This window comes from Myotis lucifugus, unplaced genomic scaffold (genome assembly GCF_000147115.1).
Source record: "Myotis lucifugus unplaced genomic scaffold, Myoluc2.0 scaffold_550, whole genome shotgun sequence".
Taxonomy (NCBI): Eukaryota; Metazoa; Chordata; class Mammalia; order Chiroptera; family Vespertilionidae; genus Myotis; species Myotis lucifugus.
The window spans coordinates 163,553-178,364 of record NW_005871598.1 but is presented as its reverse complement, the minus strand read 5'-3'; the positions used below and the strand labels follow the sequence as shown (position 1 = coordinate 178,364).

At 43.0% G+C, this 14,812-nt stretch overlaps 1 protein-coding gene across 6 annotated transcripts; it reads right to left on the bottom strand.

Annotated features, from left to right (window-relative positions):
* Positions 1 to 1,971: 1,971 nt before the first annotated feature.
* On the bottom strand, positions 1,972 to 13,431 carry LOC102420398 (zinc finger protein OZF-like). 6 transcript variants are annotated; one of them, XM_023745491.1, is made up of 3 exons: positions 13,338 to 13,431; positions 9,902 to 10,025; positions 1,972 to 3,720 (listed from the first exon to the last, which is right to left on the bottom strand). In XM_023745491.1, exons 1-3 carry the CDS (start codon positions 13,356 to 13,358, stop codon positions 2,153 to 2,155), a joined length of 1,713 nt encoding a protein of 570 aa, XP_023601259.1. In that variant the 5' UTR covers positions 13,359 to 13,431; the 3' UTR covers positions 1,972 to 2,152. The 6 variants fall into 6 exon arrangements, with proteins under 6 accessions (XP_023601259.1, XP_023601260.1, XP_014302029.2 ...); XM_023745492.1 differs by lacking the exon at positions 13,338 to 13,431 and adding an exon at positions 10,122 to 10,190; XM_014446543.2 differs by lacking the exon at positions 13,338 to 13,431 and adding an exon at positions 3,932 to 4,077 and having other exon boundaries at positions 9,902 to 10,004.
* Between the last annotated feature and the right edge of the window lie 1,381 nt (positions 13,432 to 14,812).

Genomic DNA, 14,812 nt, shown 5'->3' with positions numbered 1-14,812 from the left:
TATTTTCTAAATTATTTTTTAAAAAGAATAATCGCTGTGTTTGCAGTACTTTCAACTGTAAGCCTATTTTTGCCCCATCCTGTGTATGAGGTACAGGTGAATTTATTTCACATTTAACAGTTTCACAATTTTATTTCTATTTCAAGGCTCACCAAATAGTACACATCAGAAAAGTACTTTGTTGCATGTCAATTCTTATTTCCTGGGAGAAACAGCCTTGCCTCAGTGGCAGCAAATATTGGCAAGCAGTGAAGACTATTGCCATGGGAATCAACAGGAATGCTGACTGCTTACAAAAGACATACCTTGGAACTGATTATAGGATTACTAGAGGCCCAGGGCATGAAATTCATGCACGGGTAAAATCCCTAGGCCTGGCTGGCAATCAGGGCCAATTGGGGCCTTCTGGCTGCCAGATGGAGCCTTCCTTCGAGCTGCCAGTTGGGGCCTTCCTTCATTCCACACTGCCCTGGTGGTCAGCACATGTCATAGCGAGCGATAGAATACCCTGTCTCCTGTGCAAATCCCTGAGGGGACAATTTGCATATTAGATTATATCCTTTCGCTAGCTTTGAGTTCTTGCTTGTCAAGCAACAACCTTGAGGTGCATACCCTAGAGGGGCCAGCAGAATTCACAGCACCTTTATATTATTTTGTGTGCCAGTGATTTCAGCTATAGGAAAGTTATGGAGGTCCTCAGAATGTCCTAAAAGATGATACAAGCCACAGGCCCTGGAATAATTATGGGTTAATGTCCAGAAGAGGTACTTTTCATCTCGTTCAACTGCAGTCTCTTCCATGATTATGAAAACAAGTGTTACTGTCCCTATTAGTTCCACCTCAGAGATTCACAACAAATAAAAACAGCCTATGAAATTTCATACATAATGGCACATGGCCTTTCTGGAGCACGTATAGAATAATTCTCTAAACATTGCTGAAACTTATGTAATACAAACTTTAATGCATATTGTTTGTACAAGCACAACAAAGGCATCCTCTTCAGGGTGACCAGTGACCTCACCAATAAAAGAGGCACCTAATTTCAAATTAAAACCACAAAGTCATGTACACTTTCTTTTACAGCCTTGGGCAGCAATACGAAATAAGCCAATATTGGACAAATAGTGATTTTCTGTCATGCTGTGCCTTCCAAAGCACGGAAAGTTTGGGACCCCAACATATCCATTTACCTTTCCATGCTGACAGATCCCAACTTTCCTTTCAAATCATCCCAGGCAGTGAATAGAACCAACAAACTAAAGGTACAAAAGAAAAAAACAAAACATTTACAAAAACATAAATGGGAGCAGAGGACAGCAAGTAATTTGCAAGCTAGTGAATTAGAACGGAAACAATTCACCACAACATAATGTAAGAACCACAGTGTCCCTGACAGAGGCAGCACTTCTTAATTAAGGATGGGTGCTCTGGATGAACCCTGGGTCAGTTCTAATCCCTAGCCAAAGATAAAAGAATGAAGGTCCTGTTAAGAGCTCAGAATAATCTTAATTTCCTCCAGCACAAGTGAGAACACAAAATTCATTCCCCTAAGCACACAGGTGTTGTGACCGATGCACATTTTTCATGTGGTAGAGGTGAAATTGTTCAGCCACAAATACTCGCAGTGACATCAATGGGATATTAGGTCTGGGCAGGTTGACAAATGCAGATCCTTCAAATCTCGGTTGTACCTGAAGCTTATGAGGAAACTAGCATAGTACAGTAGGTCCTTGGGTTATGTCGAAGATCTGTTCTTACAGTGCGATGTAATGTGATTTCCGCTGTCAGTCGGAACCCACCTACATAAGCACCTACGTCACTCACATGGAGCACATACACAGCAGTAATTAAGTGAAACAGTAAAAAAAAAAAAGATAACAATTCTTGATCTTTATTTGTGGTAAATAAATGATAGAAAACATAAAGCACATATGTACATACATCAAAACAACGGAACTTTTTTTTTTATAAATACTGTAAATGGGAGATGGTGACGTAACCATGAAATGATGTACATTGAGTCTGACGTAACCTGAGGACTGCCTGTATATCTTCCTAAAAAAGGAGCTTATATTCAGTAAATGGGTCCCAAAGTATCTCTTTCAGTATTGCCATTCTGAGTGAGAAAGATAAAATATGATCTGGATATTTAAGCCTTTTCTCCAGTGTGAACTCTCAGATGTCTAATCAGGCTATGTTTCTGGCTAAAATATTTCTTACATAAACTACACTCAAAGGGTTTTTCTCCAGTGTGAACTCTGTGGTGTTGAATGAGGTTAGAGCTTTGACTGAATGACTTCCCGCAATCACTACATTGATATGGCTTTTCTCCAGTGTGAACTCTCTGATGCTCAGTGAGACTACAGAACTGCATGAAAGACTTCCCACAATCACTACACTCATATGGCTTTTCTCCTGTATGAACTCTGTGGTGTTTAATGAGGGCAGAGCTCTGACTAAAGGACTTTCCACAATCACTACACTCATATGGCTTTTCTCCAGTGTGAACTCTGTGGTGTTTTAGGAGGTTAGAGCTATGACTGAAGGACTTTCCACATTCACTACATTGATATGGCTTTTCCCCCATATGAATTCTCTGGTGCTCAGTGAGAGCAAAGATTTGCCTGAAAGACTTTCCACAATCACTACACTCATATGGCTTTTCTCCAGTGTGAACTCTGTGGTGTTTAATGAGGGTAGAGATCAGACTGAAGGACTTCCCACAATCACTACACTCATATGGCTTTTCTCCAGTATGAACTCTGTGGTGTTTAATAAGGGAACAGTTCTGACTGAAGGATTTCCCACAATCACTGCACTCATATGGCTTTTCTCCGGTGTGAACTCTGTGGTGTTGGATGAGGTTAGAGTTTTGACTGAAGGATTTCCCACAATCACTACATTGATATGTTTTTTCTCCAGTGTGAACTCTCTTCTGGTTAAAGAGGTAATTACTGCACCTAAGCGATTTCCCACATTCACTAAACTCAAAAGATTGTTCTCCAGTATGAACTCTATGATGTTTAGTGAGGGAAGATCTTTGATGGAAGAGCTTCCCACAATCAGTACACTCATAGGACATAATTCCAGTGTGAACTCGCTGATGTTGAGTGAGATTAATGATACATCTAAAAACTTTCCCACATTTGTTACACTCATATTTCACTTCACCAGAGCAGACACCCTGATGTTGAACAAATTTATATCTGTGGCTTGCAGCACTTTCATGTTTGTTCCACTGATGATGACTTTTTACATTGTGAAATTTCTGTGAAATCTCATTGCCCCTGTGAGGCTCCTCAGTGTTAAGAGATGCCTGGGGCTGCAACAACCCTGAGCTGGCTGGCCAGTCTTTCCCAGCCTCCCCAGTGGTTGAAGGCACCCCTGACAAGTAGAAGCTGCACCTGGTCACAAACAAGTCCCTGTCCATAGCTTCTTTCCAGGACTTCTCTCCACTGGTATCCCTCTGTTGCTGGTGATGGTTTGCATTGGAACAGAAGTTTCTCACACATGTGTCACTGAAGAAGGCTTTCTGCTCAAAGTATGCTGCTTGTGACTCAGTCAGTTGAATATCTTTTAAAACTGAGAAACAATGCTTACAGAGGTGGGTCTTCTGGGTTGGTGGCACTGTCTTAGAAGCCATGAATTTTGACTCCACTTGTACAGAAACACTCCCATCAGAACATTCCTCCTCCTCTTCTTTTTTATGCCAACAACCTGCAAACAGAAAAATGGTGAGGAAATGAAAGTTGACTGTGGCGACAGGGGGAAGACCCATTACTAAACTGTGTTGCTCATATTACCTTGGCTTCATGCAACTGGATGAAAATAAAAGATTTGCAGGAAGGATTTACAAGATGAAGCTATGAAGTTCTGGGCTACTGAAGTTCAAAAACAAGGAGGACCTCAAACAAAATATGATACATACGTGACAAGTGCCACATGGAACAGAAGAGGTATCACAGAGTCATTCTTTTGCCAACAGAATTCAGCAGGGTTTGTTTGCTGGTGACATGGGTAAGTTGTGCAGAATGTTGGTTACAGAGAGAGTGAGGATGGTGGCCAGCAGGATGGCTGTGAGGGAGCAAAAGGGAAGTGTGTGGATATATGAGGGCAGTTAGATCTCCAGGAGTCTCAGGAGCCTGAAGACTGGGCTCCCCTAGAAGGGGAACCCCTGCTACTGCTGCAAGCACTCCTGGGCAGCCAACTCTGGCTCAGAAACCACGCCATCTTGAAGGGGACAGCTGCTAAGACTAGGAGCCTATCCCTACTACCACTGAGACTGGCCTCAAACACCACCTGGGACCCTATAGCCACTCTAGCCAAAGACCTGCTATTTCAGCTGCAGACGCACAAACACAAGGACTGCAGCTTTCCTGGCCACAGGCTCCTGTGAGTCCCAGAGTGTGCAACACTCTCACCAACTCACCACTTCAGCCACGGCCCCCTCGCGTCCCAGCGCCTGGATTCTCTGGTGACTCTCAGATGTGCGACCCTCCCACCAAGCCCTCCACTTCAGCCATAGGCCCCTCAGGACTCTGCGCCTGGACCCTTAAGTAAGAGCAAAAATGGGGAGACAAAGTAACAAACCCAAATGAAAGAAAAGGAGGAATGAATAGAAAAGGAACTAAATAAAATAGAGGCATGCAATATGTCAGAAAAAGATTTCATAGTAAGAGCCATACAGTTCATAAAATGGATGGATGAGAAAACCAACAACTTATGTAAGAATCAAAAGGAAATCAAGAATGATTTAACTACAATAAAAAACACAATGGAAACTTTCAACATTAGATTAGAAGAAGCGGAGGATTGAATTAGTGAGTTGGAAGAAAGGCCAGAAAAACACACCCAATCTGAGCAGCAATTGGATAAAAATATTAGAAAGCAGGAGTAGAGCCTAAGGGAGCTTTGGGACAACAGGAAACAAAGTAACATGTATAATAGGAGTGCCAAAAGGAGAAGAGAGGAGCAAGGATTAGAAAGCATATTTGAAGAAATAATAACAGAAGACTCCAAATTTGGGATGGAAAAGTCACACAAGCACAGAGAGTTCCAAACAAGATGAACCCAAAAGCCACACACCAAGACATGTCAAAATTACAATGGCAAATGTTACCAACAAAGAGAGAATCTTAAAGGCTGTCAGAGAAAGAGAGAGAGACAAAGAGTTACCTACAAAGGATCTCAAACTAGATTATCAAATGATTTCTCAACAGAAATACATCAGGCTAGAAGGGAATGGAATGAAGTATAAAAAGTGACTCAAAGCAAGGCTTTGAATCCAAGAATACTCTACCCAGCAAGGCTATCATTCAAAATTGAAGGGGAAATAAGGAGTTTCACAGACAAAAAAAGGCTAAGGGAGTTTATTACCAACAAGCCAGCAATGCAAAAAATGCTAAAGGGATTGTTGTAAAAAGAAGAAATAGAAAGGGAAGAAGAAATACAGGCATAAAGAATAAAAATGGCTACAAACATGTACCTATCAATAATAACCTTAAACATAAACATAAATGGACTAAATGCTCCAATCAAAAGACACAGAGTGGCTGAATGGATAAGAAAACATGACCCATATATATGTTGTCTACAAGAGATCCACCTCAGAACAAAGGATTCACATAGACTAAAAGTGAAGGGTTGGAAAAATACCTTTCAGGCAAATGGAAATGAAATAGAAAGCTGGGATAGCAATACTTATATCTGACAAAATAGACCTCAAACTGAAGGCCATAACAAGAGATAAGAAAGGCTACTTCATAATACTAAAGGCATCCATACAAAGAGGATATAACTTTGGTAAACATATATGCACCCAATGCAGGAGCACCCAAATCCATAAAAAAACTTCTGGAAGATATCAAGGGAGAGATCGATGCCAATACAATCATAGTAGGGGACTTTAATATCCCATTGATATCACTGGATAAATCCTCTAGAAAAAAAATGAGCAAAGAAACGGAAATCCTAAACGACTCACTAGATCACATGGACTTAATTGACATCTTTAGATCATTTCACTCCAAAGCTACAGAAAATACATTCTTCTCAAGTGCACATGGGACATTTTCAAAGATAGGCCACATACTGGGACACAGGCAAAGTCTCTTCAAATTCAAGAAGATTGATATCATATCAATCATCTTTTCAGATCATAATGGCATAATATTAGAAATAAACTACAATAAAACCAATTTAAAAATTCAAACACGTAGAAGCTATACAGCATGTTATTAAACAATGACTGGGTTACCAAAGAGATCAAAGAAGAAATAAAAAACATCCTGGAAATAAATGACAATGAAAACACAACAATTCAAAATCTACGGGACATAGTGAAAGCATTCCTGACAGGGAAGTTCATACATAGCATTACAGGCCTAGTTCAAAAAACAAGAAAAGCTGGTAATAAGTTATATAACTCTAAAACTTGAAGAATTAGAAAGAGAGCAACAAGAAAAGCCCAGAGTGAACAGAAGGAAGGAAATAATAAAGAGAGTGAAAATAAATGACATAGAGAACAACAACAAAAAAATACAAAAGATCAATAAAACCAAGAGCTGGTTCTTTGAAAGGATAAACAAGATTGATGAACCTCTAGCCAGCTTCACCAAGAAGCAAACAGAGGATCCAGATTAAAAAAAAAATCAGAAATGAAAGAGGCAAAATAACAACAGAACCCACAGAAATACAAAGGATTGTTAAAAAAAACACTATGGACAACTCTATTCCAACAAACTTGTCAACCAAGAAGAAATGGACATATTCCTCAAAGTGGATAACAGGCTTAAACGTAAGATGGAATATCATAAAAATCTTAGAAGAATCCATATGCAGCAAAATATCAGACATATGTCATAGCAATATCTTTAACAAAACAGCTCCTAGGGCAATGGAAACGAAGGAGAAAATAAACACATGGGACTACATCAAAATAAAAAGCTTCTGCACAGCAAAAGAAACCATAAACAAAACAAGAAAGCCCACTGCATGGAAGAACATATTTGCCAATGTTAACTCCGATAAGGATTTAATCTCCAACATATAACTTAACAAAAGGAAGATAAACAATCGAATCAAAAATGGGCAAAGGACTTAAATAGACACTTTTTGAAAGTGTACATATAGAAGGCCAAGAGACATATGAAAACATGCTCAAAGTCACTAATCATCCGAGAGATGCAAATCAAAATGACAATGAGATACCATCTCACACCTGTAAGAATGGCTATCTTCAACAAATCCACAAATGACAAGTGCTGACGAGGATGTGGGGGAAAAAGGAACCCTCGTGCGCTGCTGGTGGGAATGCAGACTGGTGCTGCAACTGTGGAAAACAGTATGGAGTTTCCTCAGAAAGTTTAAAATGGAGCTCCCATTTGACCCAGTAATCCCACTTCTAGGAATATATCCCAAGAAATCAGAAACACCAATCAGAGAGGATATATGCACTCCTATGTTCATAGCAGCACAATCTACAATAGCTAATATTTGGTAATAGCCTAAGGGCCCATCAGCAGATGAGTGGATTAAAAAACTGTGGTACATCTACAAAATGGAATACTACACTGTTATAAAAAAAGAAAGACCTATTACCATTTACAACAGCATGAGTGGACATGGAGAGCATTATGCAAAACGATATAAGCCAGTTGGAGAAAGAAAAATATCACATGATCTGACTCATTTGTGGAATATAATGAAAAACATAAAATTGATGAACAAAAATAGATCCAGAGATAGAGAAGCATTGAACAGACCTTCAAACCTCAGAGGGAAGGCAGGGGGAGGGGAGGACTAAGAGATCAACCAAAGGACTTGTATGCTTGCATTTAAGCATAACGAATGGACACAGACACTAGGGGTTGAAGGCATGTACTGGGTGGTGGGAGTGGCCAGGGAGAGGTCAATGGGGGTAAAAGGAGACACACATAATATTTTATGTAATATTTTAAACAATAAAGAATTTTTAAAAAGAATGTTAGTTACATCTTATTTCAAGTATCCTATATAATAAAAGCCCAGGCGTCACAACCAGAACGACCGATCAACCAGTCGCTATGAGGTGCACTGACCACCTCTCAGTCCCTCCCTGCAGCCCGCAGGCTTCCATTGCTGGATGGCCACCATGGAACCACGGGGAACTGGGCTGGGTGGCAGCCGAGTAGGACCCGGAACTGGCGAGCGGGCGGAAGGTAGACCTCTTGGTCCTTCCCCCCGGCTGAGAGGCTCCGATTGATTGATCCTAAGTTTCTTCCGAAAGGAACATGGTGCCTCCACTGCACAGCCTCCTAGGATGTGGACTCACCACTGTGAGATGCTATGGAGTGGAGACTTCAATAAGGACTGCAGCGCCTGCAGGGACCCTCAGCCTTCACTGGGGGGAGGTGGATGGAGAAATCAGCTTCAAAGCAGAAACACCCTCCTCAGGAATAATCCGCCTCTTCCCTACTCCACAGCCACTTCCACGTCTGCAAGAAACTGCGCATGCTCCTCCCTGTGGGATGGGCGGGGCCAGAGCTTGAGCTGAGTGGTTCTGCGATGGAGGAGGGGCCGAGCCAGGCCGCTGGGCCAGTACAGGGATGGAGGGTAGGAGGTTGGGGCAGGAGCAAGGGGGCAGCCCTGGTTGCCTGCACCTCCTCCCACAGGCATAGCCCTTCCTGGTTGAGTTTCCCACGTTAGGGTTTTGGCTGATGACGCCAGCTATGAAAGGATTCACAAGGGAGAGAAGAGACAGGTACAGAGAGAGGGCGTTTATTTTACTTATTTAAAGGGAGCAAAGGGCCAGGTGTCTTTTGATGGCACGAGAGGGCTGTTCTTTTAATCGCTGGATGGCGAACGAGGAACCGGGGTGGGTGGCGGTGGCAGTGGCAGGGGCTGGACTGGGGACTGGCAGCGGCGGGGCTAGGCCTAGAGGTCTTACCCGTGCATGATTTCGTGTGCTGGGCTTCTAGTATTTCAATAAATGGATAGGTTTTGTTTGAGGTCTACTTAAAAATATATACGCACCTCATAATACCTATGGAGGTCAATGTTGAAGAATACTGCAGAGAAAGACTTGCAGGGGAACACGTGATGCAAAAAGACCACAAAAGTGAAGGTAGACAAAAGTCAGAAAGTCAAAGATGAAATGACAAGTCAGCAACATGTCAAAGATGGGAAAGAAAAGGTAGAAATGAGCTGTCGCCAGTGGCACTTGCAACTAAACACTGTGGGAAATGAGCAGGTCCCTTGTATGATCTGAACACAGCCCTTATGTCATACTTTTCCCAGTTGCCACTCAACAGAGCAAGGCCTCCTTTGAGATCATCCTGTATGTTCATATTGTGAAAAAAAGAGTGTTCTTCCTGCACTTTCTACTGTCCAAGTGCCTAAAACCTAAATATTCTGAGTATTAATGAAAGACAACGGAGGTGAGAAGCCAGAGCAACTCAGCATGCAATAGTATTCAGGGAAGAGAATATTACAAACAATGGAAGGAGAGTCTCACAAGAACTGCCCATGGTTCATGTAAATAAAGACCATACCAGGAACAGGCAGGCACCAATGATCTTTAGCTGGAGGAAGGGTGCAGAAGTGGATGCCATGGACCTGGACATAGTCACTCTCCCAGGAAGAGGAAATTAAGCTGGATTCTATGAAGCTATCTACAAGACTCATGACTTCCACACACTCCCTGCACTCTCTGAGGCAATGGGTGTTAGGGGTGCTTGGTGAGTCCATTGCTCAGGGATCTCCACACAGCTCAGCACATGCATTCATAGCACATATTATAAGAAAGTGGGGAAAATTGGCAGAGCCCATGGTTTGGCTGTGGGAGAGAGAAAGTTGCATCTGGAGAATAAAGGAAGAGAGGCCATCACCTCAGGACAGTAGGAGAATGTGAAAATCTTACCTACAGATGATACAAGTGCAAAAACTTCCAGCATCACATCGCAGTATAGATGTCTTTGATCCTCATCAAGGAGCCCCCACTCCTCCTGAGAGAAGGCAATAGCCACGTCCTCAAAGTTCATATCCTGTCATAATGGGGACAGTTCAACCCATGATCAGCATCTCTCCAATTATTTTATGTTTGTCATACTCCCCACCCTCCACATCTCTCCCTCTACTACCTTCATCAAAGGAGGTATCAGGCCTCTGTCCCATCAAAGTAACTCTCTCCTTATATGCCAATTGATCGTGTGTCTTCCCACAACAATAAAGGCTGATGAGCAGATAGAAGATAACTGACCTCTGGGCCTCACATGTAGACCGCACTGCCTCTTGTCAATACAGTTGATGTCCACAAAACAGGGGAGGAAGAGATGTTGGGTATAAAGGAAGTGTGAGTGATTTGACACTGGTATTATCAGGCATTCCCTTGAAGTGCCCCAGATTGTCCCTCCAAGACTCAGAAAGGCATGGCATCACACTTCACCCTTTGGAACTCACTCACAGAATGATGCTGAGTCCATCACTTTGCATTACCTGTCACATCGTTCTTTGAAACACACTCCTCTCACACAGCCTCTTTCACAAAGTCACAACTTCAAAGACAACACAAATATGCCATAATGAGGCCTGTTTTTTTTCTAATCACCTTCTTTTCCAAAATTCTAACTCACCATTCTGTAACATATTTGTCTCCTACCTTCTTCCTTCCTAATGCCAGTGGAGATTTTCAAGCCCAGGTTACACTGATGTATGCTAATGTGTTTCTAATGATCATGGTATCAGCCCTCAACAAAACTGACAGGTGTGCACATACATAACACCTAAGCTCTAGACATTGCATGTAGCATGACAACACCTCTATTTTCAGACAATTACACTAAAATTCCACCTACTATGTCATCAAGTCACCACCAAAAATGAATTCACATTTCATTCACTCTTAAGCCAATTTCAGGGCTCTGTGGCCATGAATGAACCTGCCCTCTCCAAGTGCACATCAGTCTTTCTCCCACACTCTCACACCTGGACTCCCACAGCCCCAGACTCCAGAGTCATCTCATTGACTTCCTACTCATTACTCAGCATGTATGGCCCATAGAATAAATGCCTGGCAAACTCAAACTGGAGGAAGTATTACTCCAACTGTGATAGTCCACACTAAAAGAGGCAGCCTTGAATCCTGCTATAAAGGCCTCCCTTCCTGATTGTTTTTTACTTCAACCTCACCTATTGAGAACCACATCAGATCTCAGATATCCAGAGCCCACCTTCACCTGTGCTGCACTTCATGTCCCTTCCCAAGTCACAGCCTTCATCACTCAAGTCCCATCACCTATGTTGCTCTAATCCATGCTCAGTGAATCTCACAGATGAACACTCATGCCCCTAAGCCAGTGGTTGGCAAACCGCGGCTCGTGAGCCACATGCGGCTCTTTGGCCCCTTCAATGTGGCCACAAAGTTTCAATCGCACTGTACATGTGCACCCGCATGTGGTATTTTGTGGAAGAGCCACACTCAAGGGGCCGCAGTTTGCCGACCACTGCTCTAAGCAATACCACCAAACTGACTGCAACTTCCCAGGCCACATCAATGGTCACCAAAAAAACATGTTAAGAGTTTAGAGAGTAAATATATACCAACCACAGTTTCATCTTGTTTGAAATACCATTTGGCATCCAATTAAAAACAAATAACAAAAAGGTGATCTAGAACTCCCCCACACACATTGCACTATTCGTTTAAGAAGTCTTTATATCGAATTGTTTATCAGAGTACTAGACACTCATGAACTGCTCTCTGAAATAACCTAACTGAAAAAATAAATAAATAAAATTTTTTTGTATCTCCAATGAACATTAATTTTATATTTTGAATTTTTCCATCTCAGCTGGTGATTCCATACCTCTGGCTGCTAATTTCTAACCTTCACATGATTGCTATTATCTTCCTCTTTCTCAAACTCAAAATTATAAAATCCAGGGGGGGGCCACAGCTAAAATACTAACCCAGAGCACAACTCCCACTTGCACTTCCATGAGCACCATCATGGACAAGTTACCATCACAATCACTCAGAATATCACAGCAACTTCTTTCCTAGTCTTCCCACCACCTCCCTCAGAGGAATATTGTTCATCTTGTTGCAGCCACAGGAAATCTAATGAGACCTGGGTTAGATCACCTGCCTCCACTGCTCCAATTATCCCATCACATGAAGAACCGACTTCCAATGTGACAAAGCTCCTCTAGACCTTACTCCTTCCTGTCCTATTGTTACCACTTCTCTTTTTTAATATATCCTATATAATAAAAGGCTAATATGCAAATTGACCAAACAGCAGAACAACTGGTTGCTATGACACACACTGACCACCAGAGGGCAGACACTCAGTGCAAGAGCTGTCCCCTGGTGGTCAGTGCACTCCCACAAGGGTGTGCCACTCAGCCAGAAGCCGGGCTCATGGCTGGCGAGCGCAGAGGCAGTGGTGGGAGCTTCTTCCACCTCCACGGCAGTGCTAAGGATAGCCCATTGATGGCTTAAGTTCACTCCAGAGCAGGCCTAAGCCACCACATGGATATCCCCTGAGGGATCCCAGACTGCGAGAGGGTGCAGGCCAGGCTGAGGGACCACCCCCAAGTGCATGAATTTCATGCACCGGGCCTCTAGTATAAAAATAAAAAAGGATACCTGCATGTCCCTGAACAAGTTCAGTCTTTACTCCAATTATTTGCACATTTGGCACATTTACCTGGGAGGACCTCCTACATCTCATTCCATTGGTTGCCAATATATGGGACTACTTCATACAACTCTAGACCTGTACTTAGGATTCTGGGCTTAGTGTTTGTTCAAGGTTCTCAGGCCCAAAGGCTGAAAGAGTGGCAGGACAGTCCCAGGACTCCACTATCTCAGAGACCACAAGAGTGTGAGGCTCTGAAATAAGCTCCACAAACCAGTACCACTAAGATATTCTGCACTAGCAGCAATCTGTGGAAAGATAAATGTCTGTTAAGAATCTGGCAACCACCGCCAGGATCCAAGGGCTCAGGCTGCTCAGCACGCTTGCTCAGCCACAGGCCAGGTCACCTGGAGATACCTGCATTACCTCAGGGCTTCAGTCTTCAGTGCACTTTCTAGCCTATCTTTCAAAGGGTTTCTCCTTCCTGTCCCCAACTGGTATCTACTCCCTTCTAATTTGTTCTTCCTCTGAGCAGTGGGAAAAGTTTAGAACCCTACTTCAGACAATGTCCCTCTTTTATTCTCTACCATCGATGACCCTAGGATCCTAAGAATGAAAGTAACTCCTCACACAAAATTTCGCCTCATCTTCTCTTGCCTTTGGATACAAAACAGACCTTGGTTTCCCAAATCCTCCCAGCTCAGCTACACTCACCAGAACTTTACAGGGTGGCATTGTAGCTGATACCCTTTCACCAGTGACACTGTGTATCACCCTTAAGCAACTCACTGTTCTGGACGCTGTGTCCTGGGCTTCAGGACCTGGCAGGCACAAGCACCTGAGGGTGGAGGATAAATGGAGTGAGGTTGAGTAGAACCATGTAAGCAAAACGGAGGCTGGGAGGCATAAAGGCCTCAATACCACCTGTTGCTGCTCAACAAGCTTCAGACAAATCATTGGACAGTGGGCAAAGTGTTTCTGACACCTGATCCTAGTTGTGACCCATCCCTGGAGCCTCTGACTATGTTAACAAAACCAAGAGGTCAAAATGACTACCTGGAGAAAGACTCAGGAAGTAACACCCAAATCAATCAGCACTAAATAATACCCTTGTCCTGGGCATTCATTGGCTAAAAGCAGCAATCATTAGGCGCATTGCCCATTGTAACTGAGTTTTTAAGGCCCAGCAGATGGCATTAGGATACAAATTACTGAGTAATTATTGCAAATATTGGTGTTGGGGTGCCCCAGTGGCACTGGGAAATGACAACTTTAGGATTTGGGGGTTGGTCGCAGGTTTCTGGGAAGTGCTGTCTTCAACTGATCTCTTGTTTTGAGATATCATTTCAGATTCTGAGAAACTCAGAATTCTCCGAGGTAAAAAGCATTATTTTAATTATTCCCAAAGACCACAAATCTAAATGTATATATTGTTTTTAAGCTTTTAAATTTAATTTGTAAAGAGAGGAAGAGGAAGGAAAAGAGAGAAACACTGTTTGGTGCCTCCTGCCTGGCCCACACCCACCCACTGGGCATCCACCCAAAAAACCTGGCTTGTGTCTCACCAGGAATCGAACTGGTATCCTTTCCATGCATGGTACTGCGCTCAACCCACAGACCTGTTCTAGCTATCAGAAATTTTATTTTTAACAAAAAAATCTATATATATCTACACTAATAAAAGACAAACATGCAAATTGACCATACCTTCGCTATGCCTTAAGCCACACCAACCAGCCAATCAGAGCAACTATATGCAAATTAACCCAACCAAGATGGCGGCTGGCAGTCACGGAACTGGAGCAAGCAGGAAGCTTGGTTGCCCCAATGATGAAGGAAGCCAAGCTTCCCGCCTGCCGTGGTGGCTCTGAGCTCCACTCAAAGCAACAAAGTTTCAATTATAGAAGATAAATAAACCCCAGATACCTGCTATCAGCCAGCTGTGGCCACGGAGCTGGAGCGAGCAGGAGGCTTCCCTCCTGCCCGCCCTGGCCGGCTCTGAGCTCCACTCAAGGCTACAAAGTTTCAATTATAGAAGGTAAATAAATCCCAGAATAAAAAGAAAAAAAGAAAAAAAGGAGCCGCTGAAAGCTTTCATCGCTGGGGGGCTTGGCCAGCCTGAAACGACCCTCAGCCCCTCACCCAGACTGGCCAGGCACCCAAGTGACCACCCATCCTAAAGGGTGTGG

Bases quoted from the DNA above. Each gene is read 5' to 3' on its own strand.
- LOC102420398 (XM_023745491.1), bottom strand. From the start codon at position 13,358: ATGCCACCCTGTAAAGTTCTG. The intron at 10,026-13,337 runs GTGAGTGTAGCT...CCATTATGACAG, and splicing joins TGCCACCCTGTAAAGTTCTG to GATATGAACTTTGAGGACGT. The intron at 3,721-9,901 runs GTAAGATTTTCA...TTCTGTTTGCAG, and splicing joins TGCACTTGTATCATCTGTAG to GTTGTTGGCATAAAAAAGAA.